The 18,873-nt window shown below is 36.3% G+C and overlaps 1 protein-coding gene across 2 annotated transcripts in view; it reads right to left on the reverse strand.

Moving 5' to 3' along the window:
• Positions 1-12,851, reverse strand: part of LOC134667461 (myophilin-like) — a 29,645-nt gene extending 16,794 nt beyond the window's left edge. For both annotated transcript variants that reach the window (XR_010098638.1, XM_063524879.1), the window contains exon 1: positions 12,687-12,851. Coding sequence is in view for 1 of the 2 variants with exons in the window: in XM_063524879.1 (XP_063380949.1) it covers positions 12,687-12,740 (54 nt within the window). In the remaining variant the exon portion in view is untranslated. The remainder of the gene's footprint in view (positions 1-12,686) is intronic.
• Positions 12,852-18,873: the final 6,022 nt, after the last annotated feature.

Genomic DNA, 18,873 nt, shown 5'->3' on the forward strand with positions numbered 1-18,873 from the left:
CCAGTTTTAATCGTTTCTAGCATATCGAATGAACATTGGCATTCTACTCGTGGAGTATACCTATACATCGTATGTTTATCGCTATTGCACTACTTTGCGGTTAGAAGCCAATATTGTATTTAGATTAAAACTTATACTTACAAATATTGAATCGATAGAAATCTCTATCTTTACCTTTCTTTTTAAGTTCGTTTGAAGAATATGACAAAAAAATTATAATGTCCAACGAAAATAAAGCCCGGCAACGGAAATTAAAACATATATTGTAGTTGATTTGGAAACAACAATTATAATCATCATCATGTAATAAGTGTACATGTGTATATTATTGAATTTTGTACTTTGATTTTACTTGAGATTTACATCTAATAAACAAAACTTACAAGCGTTTTTAGACTAAAGATCACGTGGTTCCTGTTCATCGTTATGGAGCTAAACATGACATATTTTGTCGAGAAATTTTCGACTAAAAACGTGACCCATTTTAATACATCTGAGTGATACCTAAGTATCACGGAAGTTTTGTTCGAATTAAGCTAATGATATAACCAGCCGATTTTGTACAATGACTAACTAGCTGACTAGACATGTACAGTGTGCTCGTGCGCATGACGTAATCGAGGATTCTTTAAACGTGATTCAGAAACGAGGTCCGACTGAATTTAGGACAAAAAACCTGACTAAAGGTCCGCCCAGTGATTCGAGTGGCGAAATGAAACAGGATTTTTAATTTAAGACATTGACACCGGACGAATAATTTAAGAAATTAAACAAAATTATTTAAACAAGTGTACATATTGGTTTTGGTTTAACTTGAGATACCGGTGCGAATGATATAACGTAATTGACGGTTCGGAAAATACCAAAATTATACACGTCAATACAATGGAAATGGAAAAGAACTCAATGGAAAACTTGATATTTTGCAAAGTAAACGTCATTAAGTTTTACATGATATGATATGACATATATAGATAATACATGTACATGACTGCTTATTTGTGGCTTTTAATCAGAAAAGGGTCCTCATGCTTCACGGTGTATAAGAACCCTTCTCAAAGCCTAATTTTTTCACTCAAATTAACACATTATTGTGTATTTTTGTGAACATTGTTTTCATTGACAACATTTATTACAAGTTCGCCCATAAAAAGGCGGTATAACACTTTGCCTAGATGGGTCGAGCTGATAAGCGGGGTTCATCAATATTCTGAACCGCCATCTAATTTACGTTTGAAGACAGAGGAAGTGGATTCTTGTAAACTAAGCAGGCGTCCTCCTTGTGCTATTTCGGCGCACCTGCTTGTATCGGACGTGAATTCCAAGAGGGGACACTAGTGAAACGGCTAACTTTACATTGTGGATAAATTTCACGATTTAAAAATAATCGGACTTCTTTCATTGAGCATGTTTTCCAACCAGAAATGCCACATTTGACACTGACATAATATATCCATAACAAATCCAGATGAAATCCTTTACTTGTTATTAGTTATTACCAACAGAATATGCCACCAGGGATGTAATGTCCGCCCTTGCAAATTAAAGTTTCAATCCTCTGTACAGACAAGCACCCCTTTCATGCTTTTCGCCTATTGTTTCATTTCTCTTTGTCAAAAAAAACTTATTACTTACCCGAGATAAAATGTAGTAGCTACTGAACAGTCTGAACGTAATCAAAATACCTCAAAATCGTTTCGGATAAAACACTTTTTGGTTAGAAAAATGTAAATTACGGAAATTATATTATGAGATAAGTACGTGACATATCTTTCCATAGTCATATATAAACGGAATCAGTATTGCATTGCGTTGCATAGTCAATGCAATAGGCAATATCATTTCAATAGCTATATTTATTATCATTCAATGCTTAGAAGCAATGCAAAGCCAAAGGTCGGCGTGTTATACAATCGGTATACGAACGTTAGTAGGTATATTTAATTAGCCTGTACGATAATATTATCACAACGAATTCATATTCATAATAGATGTTGCTAACAAGCTTATAATACAATATTTAATAATTAAATTAAATCATTATTATTTAGATTAACCAAATTTATACATATGGATTAACAAAAATACTGCAGAATTTATACGTTATCTTCTTCCTCGCAATAACCCGGCATTTTACCATCGCTCATGGCCTGGGGTCCGCTGGAATTTATATGTTATACGGATTCTAATGGCGTGTATGAAGAATTCGGAACAAATGACAAATTATTATAATGAAAGGTACCGTCGTCGTTTTATTTTTCTCTGCGGAATTAGATAATGACTAATTCCGCAGTAAGATAGCTTTATTGTTAGCAGAAACCACCATAATTTTATGCCATGCATCAAATTTTTACACTTTCGAGAAAACGGATGCTAGAACGAATAACAAATATTTCCATAAAACCGTCGCATTTGAACGATAACCATACCACCATACCGCATGGCAAATTGGTCGTTACGACTGTTATCAACGCGTTCATTCATTCGCTAATCTACACATACCTACACCCGGTAGACGTCAAATAAATGTATACATTTGTTTCTTTATTACAATGGAATAAGGTGCAAAGTGTGCACGTATTTGTACAAATTCAGACTAGTAACCAACGGTCATGGACACAAATAACGATGAGCAATGTCGCTGGACTTAATTACGTCACTGGTTCCTATCAAGTGCTCAATTTGTTCTTGGATGCTGGTTTAGGTATTATGAGTGTGACTTTGACAATGTTTGTTTTACTACCTCCTACCTTATACATTATTTGATTTAATAATCCTTTTCGCCGTATAATATATTTTTTTACATTCATGCTTGAATCAGCTGGCAACACATAGGAATTGCACACCTACAGTTCATACAAATAGTAATTACAATGTCACATGCAGAACCCACACTTGTATCCCGTAGGCACGACTCAGAATGTTTTTGGTGAACATTTATACGACTACCTAATTAATTACTATAAAACTAAGTGACCAAATAAAAACAATCTTAATACTAGCCCTTTGGATTTTTCGCCCTGTATAAAGTTCATAGACACGAATTTGAATAATAACTCCGTCAAAAACGTCCAACGGTAAACTATAAAGGTACCAAACTAATAATCGGTAATCGGGTAATTCAACCTGTATGAAGCTCATGAAGTTAATTTATTTTTGACCTGTTTCCTTGTACATACAATCCAATAAAACCTCAGGTGATAAATATAACTGCAACTGCACCAGTTTTGAAGTCCAATGACGAAAGCAGGCAGCCTTCCCAACAATAAGACTGGCAATAACTATTATGATAGCTAAAATTGGAGTATTTATTATGGAACCAAATAAAGTCGAGTCGTAATACTGGCCCCTTGAATTGCTCAACCTGTGTAAGTTAATATAGACACTGACCTAACTACGCGTTATTTGCAGCTGTGTTAATATTTGTGTAAATATTGTATTGTTTTATAAATTACCTGAATAACAACTGGCCAGAAACTGCACTTAGGAATGGAAGTCTAGGAAGACCTTTGTCTAGAAGTGGAAAACTTATCAATCGAAAACAAATATTAATAATGATACTGACCACTTGGATTTTTCACCCTGTGTAAAGTTTAACATGGCCTAAACCAGCAGTTCTCAATTTATTTATTTAATATTTTTATGCGAGGGTACCCTTTTGGAAAGCAAAATATTAAACGGAGTCCCAAATTAATAATGAGAGCTTGTTATTGGTTTGGTTTCGCTTCTCGCAGAGCCACCACAGAGACTTTGGCTGGACTAAACGTTCCAACATTGCAGCTGCATTTATATTTTATGGTTTTGATCTGTTCCTCTGTAAATAAAATCCAATACAATCTCAGTGGATAAACATAACGGCACCAGTTTTGAAAACGTCCAACGGCCCATAAAAAGCAGGCAGCCTTGCCGACAATACCGGTAAGGACTGCGGAATGGGGTCGCGGTCAATGCGATGCAACGAGTTATCCGCAAAAAGGGGGACGGCCGTAATGGAAGACAGGTAAATGTAGACTGCTTGTTGAACTGAGGGTTTACCGCGAACCACGTTCGACGTGTTGCTTCCGTGTCACACTTACGTACGAATTTACAAGCGCGACAGAGAGGCAACACGTCGAACGTGGGTCGAGGTAAGCCCTCTGTTCTAAAAGACTATCTGCTGCGGTTCGGCAATCAGCAATTAGAACCGTGGGGGATAAACTAAGGTATATGTAGTTGGATATTTTAAGTGGCCGAATGCCGATGACGAAAACATAGGCTTTAACTGTCGATCCTGCGAACGAACGAACGGTCTTGGATTCCCTATAAGACAAATTCCATAGAACAAAACTGGAAACGAGGGGAAACCTGTGCTGGCGCCATCTATTAGAACCTTTGACAGTTGTCAACCCCATTCAAACACAGTTTAAACAATTTTTTTGAAATACATAATATTTATAATATTTATTTGAATTGATTGATTAAAACCATTTTAATAGTTGAAAATGTTGGGAACTACTGATCAAGAGTATACATAATAGTAATAGCCATTGTGGTAAGTACTTGTGGTTGATGCCAATACGTGCCAAATAGGTTACGTGTGTTTAGTCCTATTTGAAACCTTTTAAAGTGGCGCCATCTACAACAATGATAACATGTATCAATAGCCCAGTCTCATTGTCCATCCAAACTTCAATCCATAGACCGATATACTATTCACTTTTTCTACAATAGTCCCAATGCCTGCTGCGACCGGTTCATGGGTGTTTATTATTGCGCCTGTGAACGGGTTCCAGCAGGCGTTCTACACGACATTAAAGCTCTCCAAGGGGCCTCTACGTGTTGGATCTATATCCCCACGCAAGCCTATCAAAAGACCGGGATTTGTAGGCCCGTGAATTCCAAAATGGAGCAACATGTAGGAAAACAAGTCTTTATGTTAACTAGTCTCTGGTTGTATCGGCACTGCACATATGTAAGGTGACGCATTATTGCCATATATAATTAATAAATAAATGTAACGTGTGAATCGGACCTCGAAAATTATTGAAAACATATGTTATTTATACTCGTGTATTGTCAAGGTTCCAGCAGTTTACTTTGGATTGAACATTGAAACTTGAAAAGGACAGAGTAATTTAGTCGTTGAAGCAATGCAACAAATTATCCGCAAATGGCGTTCCGTAATATCGGCACAAATAGAATAAATGTCTTGTGATTTTATTACCATTATATTCTAATAGACAGTTCTGGGAAACGCGAGAATATTGTGAAATTAATATTATACATATTTAAATAATCAATAGCTACAAATGTGCCATTGACAACCAAAAGGGTACTTAAATTATTTTCGGTTGCCAATAAGCCTTAAGGCGCTAGCTAGGCGAAGCTTCAATTTGAAATCAACCTTATCGACAACCGACAATGTCGTACCTTTTCGTTGATAACGTCACAAATGTTTACCCTACATATTTAACGTGAATGTGATTTTATACCTTGATTGTACCAATAAATTATTTATATTACAGAAATGTAATCGATTATTTTATTTAAAGCCCCATAGTTAGACGCACCCTGTATAAAACTAAAGTCAGAACTCTCGCTCAATCAAAAATTTTGTGTAACAGTTGTTGTCCGTAAGTCCTTCTAAAAATCAATTTAAGTTATAAAGTTATAATTCCTGTCCTTTATTTGCTGAATGAGGAAAAATCATACGTTCAATCGCTCGTAAGAAAACAGGAAGAGCGCTGAACAGGAAAATGTTCCATTATGCCGAAAAATGGGAGCAAGGACACGGGTAATCGGGTATAGTATAGCCTACGAGTGCTCCTAAAAGCTATTTAAGTGGTTATGAAAATGTAAACAACAAACAACGTTGAGTAAAGGTGTAGTTACAGTGTACATAGATGTCATGTCAGCTCAAATACGGGGTGTTTTTTAAACGCGCCAAATTTTGCGAGGTGAGCATGTGTACATATATGTCATACTGACTTTTATTATTGGATCAATCTTGAAAACGCGAATTTTTGGGCTCTCCCAGAAAAAACCGACACATGATCAGCCAAATTGTATAAAACAGCCTTTCTAAGTGTACCTACCTACCTACCAACATTAGCTGAATAGAATTGTAGCCGGAATGAGATACAGGTATGGTATGTACCTAGTAAATTTATCAGGGTATAGTCCCTTCAAACTTTCAAGTAGCAAGTAGGTATGTCGTATGTAACTAAGTTTTCTGTATTATTTCCTAGAACTTTATCAGCGATTGGCAAATGAAAAGGTCTTGATTTAGGACTTAAATAACCTAACCTTTAGGTTATTCCCCGTAGGTAGGTTCCCTCTGGCCCTGACGTACTTATAAGTAGGTATACCTAAGTATTATTGCGAACTGGGTAATATTTCCTTTACAATAATAAAAAAACAAGAGTTTTAGTACCTATTTACTTTACCTACACGTCAAATTAATTAATTCGATTCAACATTAGTGACTTTAATGATATCGATTAATGAACTCAACGTGGTCATTAATTATTTTGTTAATGAGAATTATATGCGGAAATTATGTTCATAACAGCCGTTTTAATGAAACTACGAGTGAGTATAGAGAGTATACCTAAACATTTTTTAAAACATTAAATAAGTACCTAAGCACGTATCGTGTGCCCAGTACCAATGGTATATAAATTAAATAGGACACACAGTTAAATTCTATTGAGCAATTCAGTAAGAAATATTACGCAAGTTGAAGTATAAAATTAACTTCAGATGGACTACGAGGCCCTTAAACAGCAAGTTAATTGGTCAAATGTATTTCCTTACAGAAACGGTCTTATTTCCCCAATAATAAAGTATAATTTCGTCAAATAGCATGAAAGGTAGGGGACTTGGATTGGTTAAGGAAGGACTTTAGGAACGAAGATTGTGTCACCATAGAAGTTTATAATTATTATAGTTTCATGCCTCAAAAACTCAGCTGAGTTTCTAAAAAAGCTCGCATTTATTTTACTAGTTTCATTAATCATCATACTTATAAAGTCACCCTGTATATTACTATTTTCAATTAAAATAATCATTCAACTTACAATATTAGAGTCAGAAGCTAACTCTGTAGCGATTTTGATGGAACAGATCGTGCTATTGTTATTTTTAGCGTCATAATTTCATAGGTGACGATTAAAATAACACTTGCACAGTCTATGCTATTAAAACTTTAACTTCAACGTTTAAAAAATCGCTGCAGAGTTATCTTGGCCTGACTCTAGGTGCTTGTAATTTGGATGATTTTTCCCGACAAATCTATTTATGTTAGCTAGATATTCCGTTTGTAGAGTTTTTTGGGCGGTACCTTTTTGGACATGTTTTTAGAGTCAGCATGATTGGGTTAAAAGGTTCAAATAAGAACCATATGCACAGAGAAATTTGGTCAACCGTCAATCTCGAACATATGGCAAGTTTTGAAAGTAGCTCGTATTTAAGCCTTATAAATACACGGGTTAAAGGCCGGGCCTTATAAGGCGCTGTTGCAAGACCGGCCTTATATGAGTCATCGTGAATTAGTATGAAATTCAACAGACTGCTAATTGAACATCTGGTTCCTTACTGTATTTGAACAGATTACACATTAAATAAACAGAATATGGATAGTCTGTGACAAATATGATGTTTCAAAACAGCGTTCACTTTAAGGACATGATGACGTCAATAAATCGTCACTTGTGGTTGTTTATTCCGTCATACTAAATTGACATTTCCCGTTTAGGTCCTTAGGTGTAAATTTGCTTGACTGACATGATGAACCGTTGGGTTGTTATATGAAAATTACAGGATCAATTATTTACGAGAAACTTTATAAAGGTATAGTAATTATTAAATAAAACAAACATATAATTTAAATTTTAAGTAGGTATGTTTTGTCTAAAGGTAGGTAGACAATATTTTTTTTCCTTTCTACCCTTGAAGAAATTTTAAAGCGAAATAATTTTCAAAAATATCTTTTTATATTAATACCCTGTATTCCAAACATCACGTATGTTTTAACATATAGCTATTTAATAATATTGAAATACCAAATTACTGACGCGCGCGACTACTTATAGTACCTAATGGAAACATCATTTGACCTAACCTTTCCACGATAAGCTATGTCGCATAGCACCACGTCTCTACTCGTGATTTTTATAACATTTCGATTTATAAAAGTTCTAAAACATTGTTCATATGTGTCGATATCAAGCAAAAGGTAATAAGTAATAACAATATTGTCGCTCGTCAAGCTTCGAACTTCAACATTTTATTAAGCAAATAGGCCACGAAGGAACTTTTACACGTCAACATTGAAATTATATACAAGAAAAAAAATACATCCAGCCGTTGCATTATCAATAATGGTACCTTTTGCCTGAACACGTCACATAATAAAGATGTGTAGGCATTCGACATCTGTAATTCGATGTCGTAGGTATTGGGTAGGTATCTATTAGGTATCATGTTGCTATAGAGAAATATATAAATAGTACGATGTAGTTCGAAGGTATGCAAATGCAATGATGTGTTTGACGTGTGTTTAACATTTTTTGACTCCACATATTTATTAGGTAATCTTTTAGACGTGATAAAAATGAGTTTAGCTACTTATTGAGAAACCCTTTTATTTTCGGGCCTTTTTATAACGAAATAAATAAAACAATAACAAATCACCACCGCGGTATCCAGGTCTGAGTTATACAGAGTGGAAAAACATGGGCAATTGGGCATAAAAGGTGAAACGTCGAAAATAACACGTTCAAGCTAAAAAATATTTAAAATTGTAACACAAACGAACACAATCAAATTTAGAATATCATTTTTAATGAATAATAAATAAACCCCTTAAAAATACCCGTTAAAAATATAAAACTAAAAAGTACCTAAGTTCTACTTTAAAGTCTATGACTTCAATATGACAGATCCAAATAAAACTATCACCTTTTTTTTTACTTCCTTTACAAACTCACTATTTATTGGTTGTTATAATTCGAGACGCTACAAATTTCATTAGCTCCAAACAATGATGGCTGTTAAATCCGTTTAAGCCACAAATACCGAATGTTAAGGCATTTAGTCACGCGCCTTAAGACGAAACAGGAGCTGAGTTTTAAATATTTTAGGTAAATATACCCGTCTCGCTAACGGAAGCGGCTAGTGCGATAAGGACAAGGCGAAAAATCCCGCGTGAAAATCTCAAAAAATCGAGGTTTCGTACTCGACTGTTTCCTCCTTCAAAACTTAACCAATCCTAACCAAACTTGGAAATCTAAATGATTATGAAATCATCTGTGTCGGACCGTTTTGCTAATTCATGTCAGTTTTGAATAGTACGCCTCTCATTGCGGCATAGTCAATTAGGCCAATTTGGCCATTTTTGAAGGGCTCTAGCGCCTTAAAAACAAAAATATCAAAAAAAAGCAAAACGGTCCGACACAGATATTGACAATATTAATCTGTGTTGAAAAAATCATTGCTCTAGCATCAAAACTCACGGAGGAAACATTCGAGTACGTTTGTATGGAGAAATGACCACTCCTGTTGGCTCTTAAAAAGCGTTGTGGAACCGGTTGTATAGCCCAATAGTGGATATAATACGGAGCCTTGACCCGTATTTGTGTCCATGCTCTCAGTGGGAAGAGATTTCGTTCACATAATAACAGGCATTATCAGTCGTGTCGTGTACCAATAACAACTGCACCTAAATAAGCTTTATGTCAATGCTAAAAGGTTTAGCATTGGGTACAGCGATTTGCTGTTTGTATGCCCGATTCAGCGATTGCTTAATTTAATAGGATGTACTATAGTGGCCAATGATGTAATGCGATGTTTTTTTTTGTTTTTTAGCATTATTTGTTACATTATTCAGTTAGTAGATCCCTGTTTTTTTTAAATACATATGTGTACAATACAAAATCACAATGATACTAGACCAGAGAGCATGCGAGCACCCAAGTACATATATGAAATTGAAATTTGTACCGAAGTTTCATGATTTTGTAACTTAATATATAAATAGTGAGGTACCTACATACTTTATGATGCATAGAATAGATCTACATTCATAACTTTATTTACATTTTAGTACATAACTCATTTCAATTCTAGCATCACCTGTTATAAATCAACTTACATATGTAAGACAAGCTTTTCATCTAACATCAAAACACCTTATATATTGCAAAAAAAAACAGATTCAAGCATAGTTTTAGTAAAATACGGCCAACGGTACATTTCGGTGTATCGTTCGCCAAATTAGCTTTTTATGGAGTACTATGGGCGCCGAAGCGTACCTAAGAGGTAGAACGTCGACCCGCATATGGCTAAGTAGTTTAAGTACCTACATTAAAATTGTATTCGTACTTTATCTAATTAAATTCCTCTGGGTATATATACAGTTACAGAGTAAATCACAATGGGTTTCCCTGTAATTTTCGGCACGTTTAATGGAATATATTACAAACATTAAGTACGTTAAGTCTTAAGAGCGTTAGTTAACGATCAAAAATAACCAGACATTAATGAATAGTTGTGCTAGGGACCAATTTTTTAAGATCAATTGGTGATGGTTTACCGTAGTTATGTCTAGGCTATGTTATGCAGGTAAATAGATGTATTTTTTACATCATTTTAGACAGACAGATTTAAATCGCTTGTGATTGTTGCAATGTAGATAAGTACCTACTGAAACATACATTATTTACAGTAAGTACCTTACCTAGTGTCAAAAATGGCTTCACTAGGCAAAATTAAAGGAAACCATACAACGGTAATCCCTACCTTTTAACCAATTTCTTAATTACATACCTACACGTACATTGCCCGAAGAGTGTAAAACCTGATTTATAGTAATAATTACTTAGTCAATTTATAATACCAGGTAATTATATAAATACAATCTCTAACGTAGACTACAAACGGTACCCACGAACCTATTTCAAACATAAATAAATATTATATAACATTTCCCAAGTAAGTATATTGTAACATTTGTTTCCATCTGATTTCATGGACAATAAAAGTTGTCTTTTAAAAATCCCCCTTCAATTGCGTATTAAATGGAATCGAATATGAATACAAGTCTGACTCGATTCGAGCTTTTACGTTTTTTTTTATCAGCCTTATAACTTATAATACAAATCCCTATAGAATTATTTAATAGCAAGAAAAATATTTATATCGAATAGAATCGTTGAGAAAATGCTAACAATACTATACCTACCACAGAGGTACTTTATATCTACTTATGTTCACTATAGACAGGTGGGTGTTCAGTCAGGTTTTTTGTTAAGGAACCAGTTTCAATTCGGCCGTTTAGGATGTCTACCGATATGAACTTGATTATTAAAAAGTTATATCTAAGACCATACGTATAGCGATATAGCCAGAAAATATACTTTTTGTCACGTTGTAACATGTCACCCTGTATAGTTACAACCCCTGGAAATTTCCCGCCATTTTCTACTAACAATGCTGGTTTGCCAGAATTCGTTGGTACCAATAGCATAAGCGAAACCATCTTTAAAATGCAATTGTAGTAGGCTTAATAATTATAAAATGATAATCAATTAGGTAGTTGTTGTAGTTTTCCGTAGGGTTCCGTAGGTTAAGGCAATGTCACATAACATCTTCTGATACTGTTATGTGCTTAGTATGGGATCATAGTTTATATTGTTCATTACGTTTCTATTGTTACGACTAGGTAGGTATGTACTACCCTGACTGGAAGATGAATAAGGTGCCTATAAGCGAATCACTGACATTCAACTTTTTTTTTTATTTAGCAAAAAGCTTGGCGCTATTGAGTCCATGTCAATTTTTTCATTGATCATTGAGATTATTCTAAGATTTATCTCACCATAGGTACCTACCTATCTAATAGGAGCTATAGGTAGGTATAAAAATATTAAACATACCTAATACCTCTACATATATGATGTTAATAATATAAGTGGGTTTATTTGTTCGACCTCGTCACTTGACCAAAGTTTACTTTTCCTCAGTCGGGGAGGGAGATGAGGTCTGCTCTATAACCGCGAAAATCGAAGTTCGCAAATTGCGGGCATCTTTCTCTGTCACTCTAATTACGCCTTCATTGGAGTAAAAGAGAACGATCATTTGCGAATTTCGGTTTTCGCAATAGGCCCTCTGCTTCGCTAGATGACAACTAATGCTATTAGCACGTACGATGCACGTACCCTTATCTCATTTTAGTAAACACGCTGTATGTCAAAAGTTATTTGGGTTCTGTAAATAAGCTATACCTACGCCCAATACTACGTCCTTTCCAGGTAAAATTGTGTCAAAACTGAACAACAACTCAAGTTCTTTAAAATTTAAACGCTACTGCTCAGTCATGAAGGCTGAAATTACTATGACACACTGCATAAACACTATGCCAGCAATTTTATCAACATATGCTTAATGAGGTAATTACTGAACGAGTACGAAGGTAATGTAAAACATGTGTTGACATAAAATGTAGGTCATCCCGCCGCCGCCCTCCTAACCTATATTACTACAGCATCCCTATGTAATCGATATCTAAATAAGATGTTACTACGCCGTCTCGTTAGAATTTGATTGGTTACCAAATTCAAATACTAGTACGGTTAGGAAGTACGAGTAACGTACGTCGGTATTTAAAAATAAAAAGACAACGATGAAATTTGAATTTGGAATCTTACCTTGCGCTGGGCTTCGGCGGCAAAGCCAGACTTGGCTGCGCGGTTATTGGCCATTCTAACTAACTAATTAGAATAAATAAATCACAGACACTCGGTCACTTGGTAAACACGGTCGCGACACGGGTTACGTGTGTGAGTGCGTGAGGATGAATGACATCATGCCGCGACGCCGCGAGCTTGGGAAGGATGTAGTGATGCGCCTGTGTCGATAGTTTCGGAGGCTTTTAGGGGGAAATGCCTGAAATATTTAACTATCGATCCTGTGACAAAAATTTACATTAAAAGTAAACTTCGTAGTAAATTCTTTGTTTGACGAATGACAATGACAACACGTTTACTTCATAAATACCTACTGTGGTAGGCTTCGAGCAACACGGAAGGGAGGCGGCATTCGCACTATTTCCCCTCTGCCGAGGTACAAGATTAGCGCGTCAATCTAATCTACCGCGGGTAATAAAACTAGTTGCACTTGGATTTTTCACTAGACAGAGTCCAGACGCGCGCGTGAACACTGCTGCACAAAAATGCCTGTTTGCTCGGTTTTTTGTTATAAAAAGAGGTCGGGGACATCAAATTTACAAAAAGAAAGTGTTACATTTCACATGTCATATTTTTTTTTACATATCATACGTTAAATTACATTTAAATACAATTATTATATTTTAGTCTCAAGTAATTGTTGGATTTATCGATTTTGCTCGCTCAGTACAAATTGCGGATCGGTCGAGCGACAAATCCGACTTCACATCTCTCAGAATACAATGACATACTTCAACGAAAATGTGTTAGCGTGCGTGTTGTGACACTAGTCACTCGTCCGTACACAAAAAGAGATCGAGGTTTGCAAGATTTGTCTTTGACGTGTGTCATTTTCTATGTATTTGTGTCGTCATTACAGATTGGATTTTGTATGTAAGTGAGAAATGCGACTGTGTGCACTTTTCCCCCCGCGAAAAATGGCAGAAAGATTTGTACGGCGAGATATCGCTTGGGCCCCTCCCTTCCGACGTGTCGGAAGTCGGTGTTGCTCGAAGTTGTACATACATTAAGTATGTTAGAATACCCATGTGAAGAGCCTAGATAAAACAATTAGATAGGTATTAAGTACATGAAAGCATAAAAACTATTTATACACATTTTAAATGCGTGAGACTTACTTGAGGGGCTCAGTTTAAGGAAGAAGTGTATGTAAATCATTGATTTTGTAGTTATTACCAATTTTAAGTCACCCTGTAGTATTTACTAAAAATAACTTTCCAATCCATGATATTCACATCGACAATTCAGTTATGTAATACTGTTGATTCAAATTAAAATGCCTACTTTTCTTGAATAGTGGGCCGCTAGAAGATATACACGGTAGGTAATATTAACTTTTTAAAGCAAGCTCCTATTGTTCATGTATAACTCTATACCTACCTGTTGAAAAATGTGTTAATATAGACGGTCAAGCAAATCTAGTCAGTAGAAAAAGGCGCGAAATTCAAATTTTCTATTGAGATGATATCCCTTCGCGCCTACAATTTTCAAATTTGCCGCCTTTTTTTACTGACAAGATCTGCTTGACCAAGTATACATACCAATCTTTTTTATTTTCCTAATTTTTCTAGTCAAAACACAATGTCTATGACGTGATGATGAATAACGGGCCATGAGTATTCTTGTTTGTTGTTTGTTAACGTAGAGTTTGCACTGTATGTATATGTATATATGGCTACTACATATGTATACTATAAATTAAATGCCTAATTTTTTTGTCGACAAATCAAATCGTGAGCAACGCGCAGCACTGTCCGTTCGAAATGTAAAACGAAAACCAAGTATGGAATACAATGAGAGCGAGCAGCTCCGCGATAGCGTAGCTCTCGCTCGCACGTCTCGCCGGTGTGGCGGCAACCGGCAAGGTGATCTGATACCGAAGGAAGGAAAGGAAGGAACATTTTTGGGAATCTGTATGTATTAAGTAGGTTAAAGTCCATGAATAAGAAAGTTTTGAAAGTCAAAGCAACTTAATCAAAGACTGCGTGGCAGGTACAAACTTCAAGATGAGTTCTTTACTTGTTTTATAAGTGTATTTTTTCATTTCTAATATTTACATACACATGTTCCAAGTTCCAAGTAGGTAATTCACTTCAAGAAAACTTTGAAATCTACAAAGCACACCTAAAACTTTTAAATTTAACGTACCCACAAAGAATTAATTTCAGGTACTTTATAAACTTGTCAAATGTTATAGTATTGTAGCTTTCAAGCTTATTTATAATATATCAATAATAATAAAAATTTAAAATATTTTGCCAAATACTTAAAAGCAAATTTGTGATTTAACGCCATCTAGTGAATTATTACGGCACAACGAGCTTGTCTCATGAGCTTATGACGTTGATATTTCGGTAGAACCTTATGACAACTTGAGTCTTTTAAGTGGCACTGATAGTTTTCAGGGATTCCGCTAGATGGCATAGAAAAAGAGCCGATAGAGACGGACTGCAACCCGACTGCAATTTGTATGGGAACTGCACGTCGACGTTGCAGTTGGCGTGCAGTCGGCGTGCAGTTCATATACTTACAAGTTGCAGTCGGGTTGCAGTCCATCTGTAGGTACAGTCCCTTAGAGCACGACATTTGGAAGCATTACTTGGCTTTTTTTTAGACACCAACCACTACAAGGATAGTCATAGGGCCAGTTGCACCATATATGAAACTTTCCATAAGTACATAAAAATTTTGCAGCCGACCCATAGAGTGGCTTTTTTTTAAATTATTTTTTATTGATTTTTTTTAACTCAGTTTTGGATGAGTCAATGTTGCAGGTCGCTCAAACTTGGACGTTTGCGTTAAAATCCGCACATCATGTATACACATTAAGTTGGCAACCATCTAGAAACCAAGAGCGTTATGATTTATGGACGGCGTCTCGACTTACGAATGATATATTACAGATCCAAGGAATTAATTACCGGGAACGCATTTAAGCAGTGCTAGTGGCTCTAGGACTAGAGACAGATAAATTGTAAAGAAAGTCAATGTTCAAAGAAAGGCACCGGCACTGAAAAGATGACTAAAGTGAGAGTGGGATGTGCTTTGGGACGCCAAAGTTTGTAAATTTTGGGAAATATTTGCGAGAAATTATCAATTATTTTCGTAAACTTCAGAATTTGCACACATAAAAATACATATAAGCATTTCGCTGCCCAGTTAGTTTGGGTGTCAGTTTTGTAACGGTCCATACAAAATGTAGGTATACGAAAATGCGTTACTTACATAAAACTCATAAAAGTGATTTTTTTAAGACACCGTTTTTAGGGTTCCGTATCCAAAGGGTAAAACGGGACCCTATTACTAAGACTTCGCTGTCCGTCCGTCCGTCCGTCTGTCACCAGGCTGTATCTCACGAACCGTGATAGCTAGACAGTTGAAATTTTCACAGATGATGTATTTCTGTTGCCGCTATAACAACAAATACTAAAAACAGAATAAAATAAAGATTTAAATGGGGCTCCCATACAACAAACGTGATTTTTGACCAAAGTTAAGCAACGTCGGGAGGATTCAGTACTTGGATGGGTGACCGTTTTTTTTGCATTATGGTACGGAACCCTTTGTGCGCGAGTCCGACTCGCACTTGCCCGGTTTTTTTCTTTTTAAATCGATAGTCCTCATGATTCTGAGTAGAAATAACCAAAAAGTTGCAAGATTTTCGAAAAAAAAAATGGTACACTTACTCGTATAAAGTATAAGTTCAGTTATAAGTGAAAATGCCTGTATACGTGTCTATGTCCGTGTATAGGTACTTGATGTTTCAGCGGCTCAATGAAATATCGGTTCACTTTATGGGGTGTGCGTGGTCAAACGTCAGCCGCGATATATGACTCCAACCTCCAAACAAGATGGATGCGTGTCGGACTGATTTTGTGGGCTCAATGAATTGAACGAGGTTTGTCGCTTTTGTATCTGTTGAAAAGGGAAAAACAAATATACGTACCTATTGACTCAATTTATGTTTATTATGTCGATGGAAATTTCTAAATTTGCCAAATTTTCCACATTTCGGAAAGTAACATTTGATGATGAAGTGAGAAATATCATAGCTCCATTCGCGTTTTTCAGAAATTTCTGTTTTTTTGGCAAGTTTTCGCAACTTGCACATGTATGTATTTCGGTGAGCTTTTGTAGATATGTACGGGACACAGAGGGCATATAGATAATGCCGTGCCGTCCTCTAATGGCTCCTCTACACGATGGGCCAGCGCCGGCCACTCCAAGGGACGCATTTATGCGTCAGAGGGAGCAAGTGATTACTTTCTACATTGCTATTTCATTCTACCGCATGTCTGTGTCCCTTGGAGTGGCCGGCGCTGGCCCATCGTGTAGAGGAGCCATAAGCTAGGCTACGGGACGGATGTCAAATAACTTTGGGTAGGTACAAAAAGAACACCTCATCGCCTTTAGATCTCCCACAACGCACTCCGCACATAGCCAATATCCAATAAAGGTACAAAAACAATGAAATAGGCCCTGTAATAGCCGTATAAATCACAGGTCTTTTATTCCTATTGAATGCGCGGGCACTGGCCAGTTTTCCTTTGAGTCCTTTGATTCCTTGACCGGCGCGCCGGTGCACCGCGGTGTACGTGGCCACAGAATAACTAATAGTACTATGACGTGGCCTCGAGATTCATTAAACCATAGAGAAATATATAATTATAAGGAAAGAGTGCTAATTCCATACTAACTTCTCACTTACTTACTTACTTACTTACTTACTTCGCTGGCTCAGCGACCCGAAGTGGATCTTGGCCTCCGACACTAGATTGCGCCATCCGTTCCTTTCCTGTGCGATCTGACGCCATTCAGCCGCTTGCATGCCACACAGGTCTAACAGGTCACAGGTCAGGTAACAGGTCAGTTTTCTTACCATTTGTGAAAACCCTCTTAGTCTCGCTCAATTAGCATTCAAAGAGAGGCAGTAGGTACAGCGATCCCCACACTAGTTTCAGTCACAGAATAACTAATAGTAGGTACTACGTTCAGCCTGAAACTTGGGAATTTTAGAGAAATACAGAATACCGATATGTTGCGGCTATTATTGTAACAGAATATAATTATTATTAATTTAATTCGGTGAGCGATTGGAATTACACCTAAGAGCAATCCATCATGGCGTTGGGGAGTATTGCAACTTTATTGGGAATTATGGTAAAAATCTCACCAAATACTCATTAACTGGTGGTATTGTAGGAACATGATTGGAGTACTTATCTTAACACTATTACCTATTACCAATGGGTACTTACTCCAGGAATTCGCATTAAGCGCTTAAGTTTCCAGTAGATGGCGTTAATATGGGGCATTTTCTATGAAAAGGGACCTTATTGTCGATGGCGCTTACGCCGCATCGCGTCGCGCGGCATTGTTTTTACTAACCGACTTCCAAATCTCAAAGAAGGAGGTTATCAATTCGGTTGTATGTTTTTTTTTATTTTTTTTTATGTTGTTACTCCATATCTCCGTCATTACTAGATCGATTTTGAAAATTCTTTTTTTGATTGAATGTATATGCATACAGATTGGTCTCGTTTTTGTCAAAACCCAGTTCTGATGATGGGATCCATGAGGAATCGAGGGAACTCCTCAAATATTAAAGGCATACATATAGTGATTTTTGGGTTTTTATCAACAAATCAAGCATATACACCCAAAAAAGTGACATTTGATGAAGTGGAACTGCTGATGATGATCAGAACGGAACTCTTTAACGACGCATAGTTCACGGTTGGCGATTTATCCTCTTCGTTATGTTTGTTAAGCAAGTTAAGTTTTTAAGCCACATTTTTGTCAAGCTCGAGTTCTGATGATGGGATCCATGAGGAATCAAGGGAACTCCTCAAATCTTAAAGGCATGCGTATAGAGATTTTTGTATTTACATCAGAAAATCAAGCATTTTCATTAAACACTGTTGCATTTGATGAAGTGGAACTGCTGATGATGATCGGAACAGAACTCTTCAACGACGCATAGTTCACGGTTGGCGATTTGTCCTCGTCGTTATGTTTGTTAAGCAAGTTAAGTTTTTAAGCCACATTTTTGTCAAGCTCGAGTTCTGATGATGGGATCCATGAGGAATCAAGGGAACTCCTCAAATCTTAAAGGCATGCGTATAGAGATTTTTGTATTTACATAAAA

The sequence above is a fragment of the Cydia fagiglandana genome, chromosome 9, assembly GCF_963556715.1.
Source record: "Cydia fagiglandana chromosome 9, ilCydFagi1.1, whole genome shotgun sequence".
NCBI lineage: Eukaryota > Metazoa > Arthropoda > Insecta > Lepidoptera > Tortricidae > Cydia > Cydia fagiglandana.